The sequence below is a fragment of the Micropterus dolomieu genome, linkage group LG06 (assembly GCF_021292245.1).
Source record: "Micropterus dolomieu isolate WLL.071019.BEF.003 ecotype Adirondacks linkage group LG06, ASM2129224v1, whole genome shotgun sequence".
Lineage (NCBI taxonomy): Eukaryota > Metazoa > Chordata > Actinopteri > Centrarchiformes > Centrarchidae > Micropterus > Micropterus dolomieu.
Genome location: NC_060155.1, coordinates 14,345,363 through 14,363,573, shown reverse-complemented (window position 1 = coordinate 14,363,573; position 18,211 = coordinate 14,345,363). Strand labels below are relative to the sequence as shown.

The 18,211-nt window shown below is 39.8% G+C and overlaps 2 protein-coding genes across 6 annotated transcripts; one reads left to right on the top strand and one right to left on the bottom strand.

Annotated features, from left to right (window-relative positions):
* Positions 1 to 929: 929 nt before the first annotated feature.
* ss18 (SS18 subunit of BAF chromatin remodeling complex) lies at positions 930 to 11,814 on the bottom strand. Of its 5 annotated transcripts, XM_046051431.1 has the most exons (11): positions 11,625 to 11,814; positions 11,093 to 11,169; positions 10,914 to 10,998; positions 9,563 to 9,719; positions 8,448 to 8,678; positions 8,102 to 8,272; positions 7,734 to 7,811; positions 5,626 to 5,748; positions 3,655 to 3,785; positions 3,182 to 3,244; positions 930 to 2,448 (listed from the first exon to the last, which is right to left on the bottom strand). In XM_046051431.1, the coding sequence occupies exons 1-10, from the start codon at positions 11,691 to 11,693 to the stop codon at positions 3,227 to 3,229; spliced, it is 1,140 nt and encodes a 379-aa protein (XP_045907387.1). In that variant the 5' UTR covers positions 11,694 to 11,814; the 3' UTR covers positions 930 to 2,448; positions 3,182 to 3,226. The 5 variants fall into 5 exon arrangements, 3 of the variants coding, with proteins under 3 accessions (XP_045907387.1, XP_045907386.1, XP_045907388.1); XM_046051430.1 differs by lacking the exon at positions 3,182 to 3,244; XR_006825370.1 differs by lacking the exons at positions 930 to 2,448; positions 3,182 to 3,244 and adding an exon at positions 3,873 to 3,958 and having other exon boundaries at positions 3,654 to 3,785.
* Positions 11,815 to 12,425: 611 nt separating this feature from the next.
* psma8 (proteasome 20S subunit alpha 8) lies at positions 12,426 to 17,076 on the top strand. The gene is made up of 7 exons (XM_046051434.1): positions 12,426 to 12,628; positions 13,735 to 13,861; positions 14,060 to 14,184; positions 14,373 to 14,495; positions 14,609 to 14,728; positions 16,429 to 16,491; positions 16,581 to 17,076. The coding sequence occupies exons 1-7, from the start codon at positions 12,527 to 12,529 to the stop codon at positions 16,674 to 16,676; spliced, it is 756 nt and encodes a 251-aa protein (XP_045907390.1). The 5' UTR covers positions 12,426 to 12,526; the 3' UTR covers positions 16,677 to 17,076.
* Positions 17,077 to 18,211: the final 1,135 nt, after the last annotated feature.

Here is an 18,211-nt window from a genome sequence, read left to right as displayed (position 1 = left end):
CCACAGAAATTCATACTCATACCAGAATACCTCCACGTCTCCCATTTAGTCATGTGCCCATCAATTTGAATTCATGAGCATAGAAAGATCTTGCATAGGAGGTAAGAGTCTCCTTGCCACCTCTTCATCCTCCCCTAACGGCCCCAGACACAGTCACAGGAGGAGTGACTTTGTCCGACCCCAATACCGTCTGCGAGAGCGCAGCTGAGGGCAGCAGCTGCCAGGGAGGACTGGTGGGGGAGCGCCCAAAACGCCAGCTCTGCCAAGCGGAGGGGCCAGGGGGAGCCCCAGTGGCAGCTGGGAAGGGTGGGGCGGCCAGCTGTGGAGCAGCAGGATGGTGGGGTGACTATGAGATGGCACTAAACCTGAGCAGGGATACACAAATGCACATTTTATACAAAGGCACACTCAAAAAGTTCACACTTCTTCCTTTTCTTAAAGCTCTTCTGCTGCACTCACCCACATTTACTCACACACAAACTCATCATCGGCACCAAAGGCAACCCAGGCAGTCTGTGGCCCTCTTAACACCGGCACCACTCTCCCATCACGTGCTTCGGCCACACATCTGGTGTACCATCTGTATCACTCGCCCCAATGTGACAGGTAGTCCCTCTCCCTCTCTGGAGGGAGCAGAAGGGGAAAAAGGGACACGGAAGGTAATTTTGGGTGTAAATGTGCTCTGGACCTCTCTGGATGCATCTGGACAAAGCAGACATGCTGCTGAGCGATGCAGGGTCATTATCAGTTGGAAACTGATTACCAGATAGCAGATGAAGACAAAACAATTATATCATACTGTCACATTATGACAGCACCAATAGTGCACATCTTGTTTATGTTGTCACCAGGATGAATGATTTTGCACGTTTGTATTAACAGCATCTCAATAAAAAGGTCAAATTCTATAAACAACAAGTCAAAATATATTAAAGATTCTTCCAATTTATTGTAATGTACAGTTATACATTGCCATGACACAAATGTGACCACTTTGATGGGGTGCAGAATGCAAAATATTAAAACAGCCATATAAACAATATCAGAGGACAATGAATTCCTCTTCCTTATGCCGCTGTACATATGGGACCAATAAAGTATGCACCATAAAACAGATATCAAGCCAGTGATATAAAACTGCACAACCAGTCTTTACTGCGAAATTAAGGAATCCATTCCAGAACATTATTTTCACATCTTATGTTACATATTTGACAGTAACTTTAGTATTCACACACACAACACTATTTAGAATGACATCAACTTAGACGTTTATCAAAGGGGAAGGGGGATTCCAGCAGTGTCAAGATCAACAAGACAAGGTACTTGTCAGAAATATGTTATACCAAGTTTGAGCTTTCCCATTCACCAATTTGCAGTCAATGGACAAGACTGAGGTGCTTGTATAGAAAAACAATACTAACAATCAGGCTTCAGAGAACATAAACTTAAGATTTGCAGTGGTATCTGCCACATATCACCCTTTTGGATACATATGTCAAATAAAAGCTAATGGCCATCATTCTATCAAGTAATGTGGTTAAAAAAAAATAATAAAGGTATATATTCTTTCACTGACTTTAATACACAGCTTAACACATAACAGCAATTGTTTCATGTGTTTTCAGACATTAAACATTATCTAATTCCAGGTATGCTGTTCGTATTCGTCCTTCGCCCAATTTCAATTGTAATTCATTTTTCATTTTTACACAAATAATTCATAGCCTCCATGTCACAAGTAGCAGATCCAATTTAATAGTTATACAACACAAAAAACTAAACAAAATGTGCTGGATGGGATCATCATTAAAGATATTTTTAAAAAAAACATTGACACATACACTTTATGAAATAAACAACACAGCTTTAGTACTAGTTTCCAATGTCTTATACAAAGTTAGCTTGATCTAAAAAGCATAAAATATATTTTTACATCATCACATACATCAAGACATGTACCATGGCCTAGCGGGAAGTTTGTCTGGTGCATTATTTTATCTCTAAGCCCCCACACATTTCCCTACTGCTGGCATTATTGCTTCTTATGAACAAGGAGCTGAGGGATAGAGTAACAATGCACCACAGTAGATTGAAACTGTACATTTAAAATCATCTCTGATATCCAAAATGTTTTAGCCTGTTTCACAATCTGCAATGCTAAAGGATAAGGCAGTTCCATTTTAAGGCATTGCTGCTTTGAGACATACTGGACCAGAGGGTGGGTCATGGACTTTGACATTATCAAGTCATGATGAACAGAATACATTTTATAGGCAAGGATAAGAGGGGAAAATGTATCTTGTATTTTTGAGTGTTGTATGTTCATGTCAGTGAGCTACAACCATCATTTATATCTGCTTAGCAGTTGACCAGAGGTCAAAGCTCAGACAGAGCTGTGTGGGTTGCTGTGACCATCTCTCATTGCTGGTAATTTCCATACTGGCCCTGTGGAGAGAAATGTGACAGAGTTATGTTACTGACCTTCTCCATAAAGCAGAATTAAAGCTTATATTCACAAATCTCAATAGGGTGCAAACAAACATCTGTGGTTTCAACCATATCATACTGCAAACCATGATTTATGGCTGCATTTGCTGGTATTGACCAGCGGGTGGCAGCATGGACTCACAACTTGTGAGCTCTAAATTCTAACTAGATACCTCAGGTTTCAGCAGTGGCATGCTGAGGACCATATTCCTTATTGAATAGTGGACACTAGTTGCAAGTGAGACAAAATCAGTGTAACTACAGTTTTAGTTGATGCATTTCTAAACAGGGGTCGAACTATGTGTTTGGTATTATGGAAAATACAATGGAAACAAACTAATCTGACAGTCTGAGATTATATATATATATATATATATATATATATATCACTCTCTCTCTCTCTCTCTCTCTCCCCCCAGTATTGTAAATTGCAGATTAAGGACTAAGGCACTAAGATTTTGCTGTCTTACTGCAGACTAAGCATGCTGTGTTCCTGGACCTCGTGAGTTACAATTCGACCCCTGGTTAATAACAAAATAAAAGAATACCAAAAAAAAAAATAAAAAAAAAAGGACAAAGATGGGAGAAAGATAAAGACAAAAGAGAGACAGAAGAAACATAACAAATGCAAATTAAGGCTAGGTGGTCAAACGTCTAGATTGGACGTTGAGGTCTTCACAGCAACCATTACCTTTGCTTCTTACAGAGCTAGTCAGGGGTTCAAATCCCTGGGTCTTTATTTCCTCATGTGCCCCTGAATATTCAAAGATAAAGATATCAAAGTGTAGCTGTGGTCGCCACATAAGACCACAGGAAATACAGGGCAACAAATAGATCTCCCTTTAAACACTAGAGCATTCTGCATCAAGTTTAAGGAAGAATCCTCTTAAAGCCCACTGAACTGGCATACCATATTAGCCAGGATATATAACTAAGACTCAAATTAACAAGTGAAAGACAATAGTAACACATACATCCTTTTGGGGAAGAACAGATTTAACTCCCAATATGATGACAGCATGCATAAAATACTACCTTTTAATGTTTACCTTCTAACTTCACTCACATTGGTCTCTGGTCTCACTACACAAAATATACAGTCTGGCAATAAACATAATAAGAGACAAACTAAGACTCACTGACCAGTGTTGTGGATATACTCACCTGGTCATAGCCATAGGGGCGTTGCTGCTGGGCTTGTGGGGGTCCAGGTTGAGGAGGGCGATAGCCCCCATACTGCTGTCCCTGCCCCTGAGGATAGTTAGGATACTGTCCTGGGGCACTTTGGGATGGACCTAAGAAAAATATTGAGAACTCAATTTAAAAATGATGTACGCTTGACAGAGTATACTTGAAACTATTTCAAATTAGGTACTTCTAACCTGTCATCATCAGCATGTTTTGTTTCTGGCACCACGTGGGCACCGTTCACACTGGGCAGCTTAGTTTGGATCCAGGAAGAGTTTGTCTACAAATTTGGTAATGCAGGCAAAAACGTACCATAACCCATCCAAATAATCACAAGATCTTTGTGTATGTTTTAATGGCTTTCAAAATCATTGGATAGAGACCTTCACTTATGTTTGAGCACTGAATAACATTCAAGCCCAACTTGATGACACAATTAGAAGAGTAGCCCCTTGCGCATTTTCTTCTTTTAGCGCAGTGCAATTTTTAGTCTCATCACCTGCTTATAAAAAGATGCAACTCTGGATTTAAACAAAAGAACCAAGTGTGAAATCTGCCCAAGTTTTGCTCATTAACCGTTTCCTACGCGTTACTCTGAGAACTCTAGGGAATCCCAGTTTACTATCACTAATGGGCTGCAATAAAAAAAGCTTATGGACGACAAAGAGTGGATGGTGGATATGTCAGACCCATTTGTTTTGGCTGCCTCCACAACGCCTGACTCAGTAATGAATGAGAATGAGTGAGTCAGGTTGAAGCCAGGCGGTTGGCTCCCTAATGCAAGGAGACATCAAGGAGATTGTGTTGGTCTTCATTAGAGGAGCAGGCTTCATTTAAAAAAAATAAAATAAAATCACTTCATCAGCCCCCGTAAACTGTAGCTATCTATGCAGGTGCTGTGAAAGACCGAGCAAAGCTTGACTGGGGCTGAAGTCAAATGAGGCCCACGCAGCATCGTTAGGCGCTCATAATGCCTTTTGCTGTTGAGCATAACCTTGTGGGGGCCTGCGAGAGAAAGCGTATGCGTGCCAGATGGATCTCACCTCACAGCCTCTGCCTCTCTGCTAGCTCATTACTAACATGAGCTCTGGCTCAGACAGAGGGTGAGTGATGGAAAGTTCCAGTGAAAAATGGGATGAGGAAGAAAAAGCCCAAAGAGCTGCAGGAGCCTAAATACATGCATGTGGAACTTTTTTTAAAACATCCTTTACTTTATTCGTTTTGGTTAAATCCCAGAGCCACAGGCTCATTGTGAATACCCTTAAGTTAGAAAATATAAGCACGCAATATGTATAAGTCAATTAAGTGTTGTAACTTTAGTCTCCCAGACTTTTTTCAATTCGTGTTTATTCGTACATTAGCTTTCCGTTTCTATCATGAGCTCCAAAGCATGACGGCTACTGAGTTTCTTGAAATGTTTCAAAGATTTCCAACTAAAGATTTACTAATCTATAACTTTACTTACACATATTCTTTAATATGTATGTTTGCTAATTTTAGAATATTTACAATTTACACTTTGCTTAACTATTTATCCATAATGCTCAAATGCAAGGAGTCCGAAATGTTTGGCTGGCAGTCTACACACACTTTGCCCAATGTCTGTACCCATCAGCCAAAGCTCCTCTCCCACTCCCTCGGAACAGTGTGTCATATCAAACTGAAGCACCAGGAGAAATGTTAATGTGGTGCCAGCCACCACTACTGATTAAATCTCTTCTACCAAGCACCAATCCCCTAACCGTTCATTAAGGCGGTCCTTTAATTCCTTGCTATTGACGATGTCTTGACATGCATTTGGCACAGTTACATTTCCAAGGGGCAGTGACCATCAACGGACTCCGAGGGGATTATAATTCAACAGTAAAAAAAAAAGGTAGCTAAAGAGAGGTGATAGTGCCTCCTACAGGACAAATATGTGCCCCTACTCGAGAGAAGGTTACTCACCATAACCCTGCTGCTGTGGTGGGTAGGCCTGTTGCCCCGGGTACTGCTGTTGGGGAGGGTAGCCCTGCTGCTGGGGAGGGCCTTGCTGGTATGCTTCCTGCTGTTGGCCATACTGGGCATTACCTTCAGGGGGTAACAGCAGGCAATGTGAGCAACATGTTGGCAACTAGTCTTACAGCATAACAGCAAAGCAAACAGGTAGACAATGGATTTTCTTCCTATGCTATTACTTAAGAAATCAATTTTGGATGGGGCTGTTAAGATGCACCTGTAATTGCTACACATCACACACAGCTGGCATATACAGCCATTAGAAATACAACCGCATTATGTGAAACTATTAGCAAATGTAAAGTTTACAATTGGATAGATACTATCCAATAGTAAGTCATACATACAGTAGAAGTGAAGATATTCATGTAAAAAAAGGATCAATTAAATAAGTAATGTATAAAAGTAACACAAATGGTAACTTTAAAAGCATCCTAATCTAAAAATACCTTTAACACACCCATGTCAGCATTATCCTGAGCACACACACATATTAGAAGATATAAAAGATCCCTTTTATGATAACAGTGTTCAGATGAATGCTCGTTAGGCCAACCAATGCCTTGTTCAGGACACGGTGGAGGCATATGACCTGTATCAGCTCAACGTGGACACATGGAGCTAATACTTACAATTTATTCAGGTAATACCTGGCATTTAAAAATTAAGATAATCTCAGTGGGATAAAATGAAACTGATCGTGTTGTTGAGGAATTCAGGGATGCACAACATTGAGCAAGCAAATAATATTTTATTTAATTATTTTATTAATATTTTTTTTTCCCTTCTTCAAAAAAAAGGAAATACTTGTGTTTGAAAGGTCAAAGGGAAAATAGTGTAGTCAGTAGAGAGAACAAAAAAAACAAACAATAAGTAAATGTTAATTGAACAAGAGAGAGAAGGAGTTGTTTCTTATGAACCTGTAATTTTTCAGTGAGGCTCCTACTGTAAAAATACCATAATCTGGAGTACGTCAAATGTTAATTTAGAGGATAATGCAGTGATAGATTATTTCTCAAATATAGTGGTTTACAAATCACTAGTGCTGCATTTCTGCACATCACAAGGATTGTTTAATTCATGTGCACAAAATCTGCATTTTTAGAAAGACATGCAAACAAGTAGCATGCTATGTAGTTAAGTATCACCATAGACTGTATAAAACATGGACGTAGTGTCTGACACTGGCCATAGTTTCTGAAGAGCCGTTGTGAAGCTCTCTATGGAGTGGCTCCCGGTGGCTCCAGCCGTCACCATCTTGGCAGTGTCTCACACTGGCTAATCCAAAAATGGGCAACAAAGAAGTGGAACTGAGGTGGGCCAAAGGAAGCCTGGTTGCTGAACCCCTAGCGGCTAGCCACCTGAGAGGGCACCCACCTGTCACTCAAAGCAGCCATGTCCTTAATTATGGATAACTTTAAGCCTTACTATAATTTAAAGGGTTAAGTGATATAATTTAATTTTATTTTTTTTTAAATACACCCTCTGTACAGTTGTCATAAACGGGGAAGCTATAGAGACAAAAATGTACCAGGCTGTAAACATGTTTGTTTATGCTGTAAAGTTGGACATTTTAACATGGGGGTCTATGAAGATTGAGTTGGTTTTGGAGTTCACGTCAAGTGGCCATTCAATGAGCAGCAGTTTTTGGCACTTCCACGTTGGCTTCATTTGTCAGTCCTGGAGATTGTTGCTTGAGTATCTTGTGTGACATTTTTTAATGAGAATCTGAAGGATCAACATTTTAATTTAGAAAAGCTTTGACCATTGATACTCACACAAGACTCTGTCCCTGACTTTTGGGGATGGCTTTAAAATACTGGTTAAGTGCTAACTTCTACATGGACTGCAGCCCCCTTTGGATTAAAGTGCACTCAGGGGGCATGTGGAGGCTTCCTCAGATTTAGATGCCATATTTTTTCTTTGTCAGAGCCCAAAGTCACTTTGATTTTCCCAGAAAATAATGAAGAAACTGAAATATTGGTTTTGTCACAGTCTCTTTGCATCATTTGTGTTTTAACACAACTCCTGGGTTAATTTTTTGTTGGTTTTCCTACCTTCTGAGGCTCCCTGTCCTGCGTGACTGTACTGGTCTCCATAGTAGTCTTCCTGCCCTGGGTACTGCTGAGGGGGTCCTACATACACATACACACAACATACACACAAGTAGATTCAAGGTGTTGTTGGATCGGTTTTGTAAGGGGAAGAGTAGAGAGGATGGATCCCTTGCCGCTAGCTCTTGTTAGAAAGCTTTCTTTTGGTCACTTGACTAATTTTATGATTGGAGGCTTTAGGTTACATGTTTAGTCATCAGGATGTCTGTGAGCTACAGAAGTGGAAATAGAGGAAATTGTAAGATTAAGAAGGTTAGGGAGGCCAACACTCACAACTTGCACACTTAACAGACACACTCTGAGGGGTATACCTTGTTGTGGGGGTCTGTAAGGCGGCATTGGCCTCTGCCCCATGACATGGTTCCCTTGGCTGACCTGGCCCATCATGCCCATTGGGTTCTGTTGACCTTGGTAGTGCTGTCCGCCACCACCAGGAGGCATGTTATACTGCTGAGAGGGAGGCTGCTGGTGCATCATGGGCCCTGTAGTACACCAACAAAGTGTTACCTCTAAAACTGTACTTGGTAGAAAACCCATATAAGCAGTGTATGGCCTATCAAATGCAGGTGAATGATGTGCAGCAATCACCAGTCAGAAAGGTGATATGGACTGGAAACCAATACAACCAAGTGGAAACAAACAAATTCGTTTTTTTACCTTGATTGGGCTGCATGTTCATGTTTGGCCGAGGCCCATAGTTTCCCATGGGCTGGCCCTGGGTCATGTTCATTTGGCTCTGAGCTGGCATGCCCTGGGAAGAAGGGACGGTGTGATTGTAACCACCCATCGAGCCATGGCTGCTGGGGGGCATATTCATAGAGCCACTGGGCATGTTTGGGGGCTGGTTGGGGCCTGGACCGGGACCTTGCATGGGCATGTGATTAGGCCCTGGAAAACAACAGCAGAGATGATTCATGACTCCCTTTGAAAAACTACATAAATATTTAACACGCATGCTTATGTGTAATTTCCATCACATTGTGATACGTCCACTGTGTTGCTCTATGAACAACTGTAATGACAGGCTTTCAATACAACAGGAATGGTATGTGAAAAAATAACTCATTCCACAGTCATCCTTTCTATCAAGTAAGGATTTACTAGTTATCTTCTTTCACCTAGAAGTAGTGACGCAATACTATGTGTATAACACATTAACAAAGCAACTCACAACAGTTCCAATAACATGGCCAACAAGAGTAGTAATAACATAATATCATAGGTCAGAATATATATCCCTGTTGTGAGGTTTCAATGGAAATCCAGAATACACAATGGCACGACATGGTACAGCTTAAGTGAACACTACCATGCCAGGGGAAAGTGACCCTACAGTGGCAACATTTACTGGTTTCTAATATGGTGGCCTTGACTTTTACCCTTCAGAATTTACAACCATTGTGTGGTACAGAAATCAATACCTTTGAGAGAGAAAAATAAAAAAAATAAATAAAAACAAACATCAAGGCACCTCTGTTTGTTTGTTCGAACATCATAATATACGATACACACGTTTGCAAACAAAAGCCAAACAAACCACACACTGAAACAGACCATGATAATTAAGGAGGAAAGGATGAATATAATCAAAGAGTACAAGTCCAAGACCACCATAGCTGGCAAATGGGTGACATCATCCTTCAGCAGAGCGACCTCCCTCACAGTTCGGTGGTGTTGCTAGGCAACCCAAGTGAAACAGGGACTGAGGGAAAAGAAGTGGAAAGAAAGGATAGTTAAAGATGAGGGAGGGAAGTTGAGGAAGGGTCACTTACCAGGCATCTGTCCATTCATCTGGTTCTGCATGTGTGGGGCTGGAGGGCCACCGCTGACCATACCCTCAGAGGCCATGTTGTGACCGTGAGGTGGCTGAGGGGGGGGTCCACTTTGGTTCATCCCACCAGGGCCCATGGGCATGTTCTGAGTGGGCGGCTGCGGGCGCACAACACAGACACAAAACACACATCAGCTGGCTGGAAACACATCTGAGCCATTCAAAAGAAAAAAAGCAGATAATAGCTCAAAAAAGTACAACTGTGATATACATTTTTCATGGATGACACATTTTTTTAATATACTGTATAGGGAATAAATACACACAGTACAATATATAAGTGACAAAATCACTGAATAAATTGTCCTTAATAAATTCGCAGCCAGTGACTAAAAAAGGTGTTGAACAGAATGCATCGGGAGCCCTTAAGCATAAAGACGTAGGCTAACAAATTGAACACATAAACATTACTTAAGAGTAACTTCAATCTAATCTCCTTCAGCTTTATGATATGATATGATGGGGTGATACAAATAAAAACAATGGGCCTCTAAGCAAATCCAAATATGCACCTTTTACAAGCATAAGTGCACAGAACAAGTTCATACTGGTGGCGCATCCACAAAGGACATCCGATGTCAATAGGTAATACTGATACTTTAAGGAGTACTCCATTCCATCCTTCATTTATATTGAACTTCCATAAAGTTTGGGGACTTGCAATAGACAGATTGGTGAAAAATAAGCCAAGATATATATCCACACTTAACCCTTATATGGGTCATGCAAAAATGCTGGATTCTGCATTTTCCATACACTTGGTGACATCACTGGGGTTTTTCCTTTCAGACTTTGGAAAGCTCCCTTGAGAACCACAGAAGGCATTATGCTGTCTGACTTCACAGGCTGAGTACTAACCCTTGCTTCAAGCACATTAACAAAGGTTTAAATCTTGTTGAGGTCCCCTTTAATGCAAGAGTGGGGTTAGACTGAATTTGACATCCAAAAAAAGAATCAGGACATTATGTGCATGTGCAATTAAATTGTTCAGACTATATATTATTTAATATGAGAAATTGTAAATTTGAAATGACACATCAGACAATCTATTATTACATAACACAACAGTTTCTTAGATAATGTAATAGTGCACTGACTGCTTTGTTTGGAATCCTTACTTTTTTTTTTTTTTTTTTTTAACAAAATACATGTTTGTTGAGTATTGTTTAAGATGATTTACCTGAACCAATACCCAAGTGACTTTTACTGGACATAAGTTAATACAAGAGCTCAGAAGTCATACTAGTATACAGCTCACTCACTCAAAATAATCAGCAAGGACCAATACTCACAGCAGGGAGGAGAGACTGCATGTTCTGATTGGAGTCTGCTATCGTGGCCAGGTACACTAAATTTCTGTGCAGCATCTGTTGATACCTGGGCAGGTGGAGAGTCATCCATACAGGTTCTGAGTTAATGTGAACTTAAAATCACTGTAGAGCGCAGGAGAGAAGGGATTTTCATAACTTACTGTGAACATTCTGCTGTTTTGCCTTTACTCTGGAAGTCCATTATACACTGGATCAGCTGGTTGTTTTCGTCAAGTAACTGCAAAAGTGAATGCAGAGAAGACAAAATTTAAAAACTAGCAATACTGAGTAATTTGGTATGGCCAGTCCTTTGCTTGCTGATGACTGCTCGGCCTAATTGGAAAACAACGAAGAGGATGGGGGGCGTTTTTCTGAAATGTGAGTGTGCGTTTCTAGCTAACAAAAGACGCGTCTTGCTAGCTAGCTGTCCTTTGCTAACAAAACGGCAGGCCTTCATTCATATTAAATACAATTATACGTTAGTCTGGTAAATCGGCCTAAGACTCATCGTCTACACATGGCGTCCTGACTCCAGAGAGGTTCATATTCACCGCGCTTTGACCCTGCAAAATTGTTCCCGATCTATTCACAGTTGGACTTGGATGGGCACTGCTACATCGATTAGCTCAACGGCTAGCAGCGTCTATGATACCATAGCCTCCATTCTGAGACGCGCTAAAAAAGATGAATTACCTTTTGTATTCCAGCGGGTGTTATATCACCCTTCCCGCGCTGCCTGTGAGGTGCAAACGCCACCGACATGGTGATACTCTAAAAAATGAAAGTGAACTAGAGCATAAAAGTCATAGGTTGCTAACACTTAACAAATCGGTAGAACTCAGATCACACAGTTCAGAATAGGATGCAATTTCGTAATGCAGTGGTCCGTTTTAGGGGGGACACAACATATTTGTAAATATAGTTGATGATTATTATTTATTTAGAATATATGGCAATACACAATGTTTAAATTAATTATATGTACATTGTACTATTTGAACATATTTAATTATATATTTGAATGCACCAATATTTTGCCTTAATTGAATTACGATTTCACCTATTTGTTTATATAGTGGAACAGTCTAGATGTAGTCCAAAAGGCCACGGGAAACGGGCTGCTCAACAAAAAGGGGAAACAGTCAGACTCACTAGTTTGATCAAATATTTCATAATAATTACAATAATAATAATGCATGCAGTTTTAGGCAATCAAATCTGATAACAATGTTTATAAGCCCTCGTTTTATGTATTTAAGTTCACTGGCATTGCACCCTCATTCCACGTCACTAAATGAAATGAAATGAGTAAATGAAATGCAGTATTTAATATTGATCTTGCGTCTTTTTTTCTTGTAACGTTCAAATAAAATATTTGCTTCGCAGAGCTTATACGCACATTAATTTAAGTATTCTACTACAATTTTTGTTCAACCATCTTCTGGCGGACCCTATCTTTGGTATCGCCCCAGTTCAGAGGTCATACGCATGCGCTATTCACCACAGGGCAACTTCACGAGCATTTTGTAGCTAACTAGCTGAATCATTTTGCTGGTCTCCCTGTTTCTTGTGAATTGTACGTGTATTACAGTGCAATGGCGGCAAGATATGACAGAGCTATCACCGTATTTTCTCCCGATGGTCATCTCTTTCAGGTGGAGTATGCACAAGAAGCTGTAAAGAAAGGTTCCACAGCGGTAAGTCCCAAAATGAAACTAATGCTTAAGCTAATGTTAGCAGCAGTTAGCCAACCGGCTAAGCTAGCGACGAACTCCTGTATTTTGCTAATTTTGTCACAATCTGTTTCACTCCAAGTGTTGTGGAAGTGCATTTTTTTAACCACCCTGTTGGAATGCAACTTCAGCATGTAACGCAATAATTTTTAAAGGTTTTTGAAAAGAGAGTATCACTAGCAAGAATTTTGTCGCTGTGTCACTCTCAGTAGTTTCAGTTTCACTGTGATAACGTTACCTTAACGTTAACTGTTCATGCTACTTCACAGAAACAGCATTTGATTTATACGTGTTTAGCAAAGTTGCCGTTTGTTAAAATGGTAACGTAAGGAAAGACTAAACCTACCGTTATGTCTGCATGGTATTTCTCATGTAACGTTAACGTTACTAGGCTGCATCACTATTTCACTAATTTAAGTTTGACGTTAGGTTTTGAGGTTAACGGTAGCTGTATAACGTTATTCATTACGCCACTGTAGTTGTAGATTCACTGGTTACCGATAACTTCTCTAACTTGCTAGTAACTGGAGGTGTAGGAAGATTTACTACTAACTGCGTTACAAAGAGTAATTGTTTTTGAGTTTGTTAATCTGATTAATGGCAGCCCAATATTTTGTTAAATAAACTCACTAATAAGGCTGTGATCTGAGTGCAGTTAGTGTGTTGGATGTGCATCAAATTATGTTCTTGTTTTGTCAGGTTAATCAATTTAAAACGTACTTTTGTTTGCCATAATTGCACGTTTTAATTGACTAACCTCTCTAAATAAGAATATCATTTCCACACTCTGCTGTCCTGAATAGTGTGGTCCTTAACTGCTCCACTGATCAATTTGGTGTTGAAAATGAGAAACACAGATACCAAAGATGACCTAAAGTAAAAAAGAAGTGTACTTAACTTTACACAGCAAAGTTGAAACAGGCCCTCAGTCTGTTAAGTCAACTTATTTGAAAATTCTGGACATGAGCTATTTACTGCTGTCATACCAACAATTGCCAGCCCCTGGTATTTAAGTGTTCTGTGTTGCCAAGGTTTAGAAATTTAATTTAGATACATTTTTTACTGCACAGGTGGGGATCAGAGGAAAAGACATTGTTGTCCTTGGTGTTGAGAAGAAGTCTGTAGCAAAGTTGCAGGAGGAAAGGACTGTCCGCAAGATATGTGCCCTGGATGAGCATGTCTGCATGGCATTTGCAGGTACCTCAGACAACAAAACATTTTCAGTAACTGAATAATACATTCAGTATGTAACATGGCATAGGGGATAAGATCAGTTGTCACAAACATTACATCTTTGCTGATATCTGTACCAGTGATTATTGTTTTCACTGAAATGTCCTGTTGTATTTGACCTCTATGTTGCATGGCAACTTAACCTCTTTCAATGTTTTTAAGGACTGACGGCAGATGCCCGTATTGTGATAAATAGAGCTCGGGTGGAATGCCAGAGCCACAGACTAACTGTTGAGGATCCAGTCACAGTGGAATACATCACACGCTACATAGCTACACTGAAACAGGTACTTGTTTACAATTCATTTACTAAAAGCCATCTGTAAGATTTCACATTCAGTGGGCATAAACACAACATAGCATAAACTTTCAGTTACTGGTCTTTAATAATAGTTCACAAAATCTTATTTTATTTCTAATAAAGATTTGTAAGAATGACAAGTCATATCACACTGTATATCGGCCATGTTTCTAGCGCTACACTCAAAGCAATGGCCGCAGGCCGTTTGGGATCTCTGCGTTAATTGTTGGCTTTGACTACGATGGGACTCCCAGGCTGTATCAGACAGACCCATCAGGAACCTACCATGCCTGGAAGGTAAGTGAGTTTGCTCTGTGAAGATGACTTTTTCTTGTTACACTTGTACAAGTATCCTGCCAGTATAAAATTGATTAATAATTGAATTTTGTGTTATTGCTAAAAAAAATCAGGCAAATGCAATCGGCCGTAGCGCAAAAACTGTGAGGGAGTTCCTGGAGAAGAATTACACAGATGAAGCCATTGCTGGGGACAATGAGGCAATCAAGTTGGCTATCAAAGCTTTGCTTGAGGTAAGGTCAAATTTATTTTGGCATTGACATATTTGAATTTACACACTTTTCCATTAGCTACATAAATTGGGATTTAATAATTACTAAACTGCTTCACAATAGGATTACCTCACTGCCATAAAAATATTTCTTTTTGTGGCCCTACAAAGAGCATGTCTCAAGTAAGACATGCTCAGAATGAGATGTAGTGACCACCAGTGACCATGTAGTGAATTTAATACAGTCCTGACTTTATCAAAGAGCGCCAGCTGCTGCCAGATGTAAACCATAAAGCGATCTGCCACTGGCTAATTGTTAGGTTTCCGTGCCTTACAATGCTTGTTCTGTTTGGCTGAAACCGCCCTAGCACAGGCAAAAACAGGATGCATGTGTACTGTTACATTTTCCAACGTTCATGTAACACTACCTCTAATGCTCACTGAAATGCTCCCACAGTGCTTTAGAATGTTTTTTTTCTCCCGTGGTGTTGCAGTTTTTCTTTCACTAGTCCACATAATTCGCTGTATTACAACTACAAAGACCAACATGTAGCTGTCAAGTTATTGCCGCGAGTCGGAGTTCGGATTGATTGTAACGTTACCACAGATATAAAAGGGGGTTAATTCTTCAGCTGTACAAATGAAATGCTTGTAATTATGCAGAAGGGAGGAGGTTCTCATGTTGCCTATATTTTATGTTAATTTCTACAAATGTATAAAGCAGAAAATGAAGACACAAAAGGTAAACATGAACAGTGTGTAATGATTCTGAGGTCATTAACATTGTTTTCCTGTCATTATAAGATGGTGTGGCTCAAAACTGCTTGGTGCTGCGCCATGAATGTAAAATTGTGGAAAGCATCAGAACTAATCACGTGAATTTTCCCAGATCTAAGGGTTATAATTCAAATCCAGTAGACTTATTTAGAAAGTTTAGCTTTTGGGGTGTAGTTTATTCAACATCTGCTCTAGATTTACCTACTTCTTATTCACAGATGTGGTAATAAGAATGTTCCGAAATTATGTGGAATTGTATATTTCTTTATTGGAAAACATAAAAATTTTCTTGGGAGGACCAAACCCCTAACACAAAAATACTGTCTTAATTTTTTACATTTTACCGCACTGTGAAAGCATGTTTTAATCTCCGTGGAAATTATTTTTATTATTATTTGTAAATGTACCTGCTTTGCACCTGCCTCGACTTCTCCCTGCACTCGCTCACACACACACCTTTACCCCTGGTCTCTCACTGCAAACACACCGGCTTTCCCCGCCTCTCTCTGTCTCACTGTCTGCTCCACTGAGTTTCTCCATCAGCAGTAGGTTATGTCTTAGAAAATCGCTGAAAAGACACAAAACTCGTCATTTTTCTGGATTTTTCCACATGCCAGCTTGTTAATTACGTAGCTTATCAATGTCATCGTCCATACCCATGTTTCATTGTTGATATCATACAATGCCAATTTTGTATACATCACTCAACCCAAATTAGAATACATTTATTTACTCTGCAAGTCATTTTGTGACAGCATTTCCATGTTTATTTTTTTGATGTTGTGAGATAGGTCTTAAATTTCATTGATAGTGGTCTTAAAAATGTCTAAAATCTTAATACTTTATCTCACAGCCTGTTAATATGAACCTGAGTCAGAGGCTACAGTAGTTTACAGTATATGCTGATGTGCGTAGAATTTCACTTAAGTATTTGTTTCGTCACAGGTTGTCCAGTCAGGAGGGAAAAATATTGAACTTGCTGTTATCAGACGGAATCAGCCACTGAAGGTGATTTGCTGCAAATTATATTTGGGTTATTTTTTATTTTTTACTTTTTTATTTAAAGGCTAATAATTGCCTTTTTTGACTGTTTTCAGATTCTGGAGTCCAAGGAAATTGAGACTCTGGTAGCTGAGATTGAGAAGGAAAAAGAAGAAGAGGCCGAGAAGAAGAAGCAGAAGAAGTCCACTTGAAGCAGTTATCGAAGAGTTTTTCTTTATTGCACTTGGATGACAATAGCATGTTTGGGTTGCAAATATTAGTACTTTTTAGAGGGATTACTTCCCTCAGTTATGTCATTGTAAAGAGCTAAATCATAACTTGAGATCTGTTGATGTTCAAACGTTTTCAACATGTTTCTGAATTTACAAAGAATGTCAAGTCCCTCTACTTCCAGCTATTGAGTTGACTGGTGTTTAAAAACACATACATCTCAAGTTAGGATTTAGCTCTTAAACTACGCTTGCAGGATGTTTTTATATCATTCACCTAACAGCTATGATGGTGATGAATCCCAAATGTTGAAATAAACTGTTTGCAACATTCAGAAACATAATGAAACGAAATATTCAATAAAAGCGGACTTGTTTGTAACATGTTGAATCATTATTTATAAAACTAGTTTTAAACAGCCTGATATGCCAAATGGCTTTACAAGACAGTGTGTGCGTATAAGACTGATTAATATTGTGTTTACGAGTGGCGCACTGACTGGTCTCTTAAAGATCAGAGTAGACTGACTTAAAAAACAGCATAGGAATGGGGTCCTACCCCCCATCCCCACCCCTTTATTGATTATCCTACTGCAAAGGAAGTACTACGATAAAGATAACTACAGTTTAAAAGACCACTTGCGGCGGTGTAGTGTGTGGCTATAAAGTGAAATGGTTTTCATTTATCAGCATTCTGTCGCACAGACCTGGAAATGGAGAGGGGAGGAAAAAAAAAGGTGTCTTCGATTGCTTTATAAAGTGCTCACCTTTTCCTCAGTCATTTAAAACAAATTAGTGATGAGCGACTGAAGTGTCTAATGGTGGCCCAGCGAGACCCCTTTTTTCTGCTCCTTTTTTATTTCACCCTAAATTCGCTTATCAAGCAACCACTGCTCTGAATTCTCAACGACACAATTATAGCCGGCGGTGTGGTAGGGCTGCTTAATGGGATCCTGGCCTCAGACCCCAGTGGGAACTTTCAGTGACTTTAATCTGGAGCCCTTTGAAAAGTTGTGCCGTGCTGTGCTGAAGAGCCCCAGGGGTTCCCTCTGACTCTCACCAAAGACATAATGGTGAATGGTAAAGTCCTTCATTTAGAGTCATCTCCCCAAGCCAGGATTTCCTGAGTGGATGCCCTGGCTGCCTTGACTAGAGCAATTGCACTTTGTCTGCAATTTGCCTTGTTTGTGAGTCTTATAGGTTGGTGTTTGGGCTGATGTCAGAGGATCAATTAAGCCTCTGATATCACTTCCCATACATAATGTCATTAAATCCTAGGAGGGCAATAAAAATAGGGTACGTATGACTCTCACTCAGCCATTTCATCCATACACTAATTGCCACATTAATATATTTCAGAATTTGAAGATTAGTGTGCTTTCACAGCCACTGGTTTGTTGCTGCTCAGGTTGCAGACAGGTGGTGAATCCACTGAATGACAAAAACAAACTATAGGTAAACTTTATTAAAGTTCTGGGTAATCCTCTAGCTACAGAGGTTATCTGATATATCTTGTC

What these genes read in the sequence shown, in the direction of transcription:
- ss18 (XM_046051430.1), bottom strand. Translation starts at nt 11,693, where the DNA reads ATGTCGGTGGCGTTTGCACCTCACAGGCAGCGCGGGAAGGGTGATATA. An exon ending in TGCAGTCTCTCCTCCCTGCT is followed by an intron (nt 9,720 to 10,913) that starts GTGAGTATTGGT and finishes GTGCGCCCGCAG; the next exon opens with CCGCCCACTCAGAACATGCC. An exon ending in TTACAGACCCCCACAACAAG is followed by an intron (nt 7,812 to 8,101) that starts GTATACCCCTCA and finishes ATGTGTATGTAG; the next exon opens with GACCCCCTCAGCAGTACCCA.
- psma8 (XM_046051434.1), top strand. Translation starts at nt 12,527, where the DNA reads ATGGCGGCAAGATATGACAGAGCTATCACCGTATTTTCTCCCGATGGT. An exon ending in GAACCTACCATGCCTGGAAG is followed by an intron (nt 14,496 to 14,608) that starts GTAAGTGAGTTT and finishes AAAAAAAATCAG; the next exon opens with GCAAATGCAATCGGCCGTAG. An exon ending in GACGGAATCAGCCACTGAAG is followed by an intron (nt 16,492 to 16,580) that starts GTGATTTGCTGC and finishes GACTGTTTTCAG; the next exon opens with ATTCTGGAGTCCAAGGAAAT.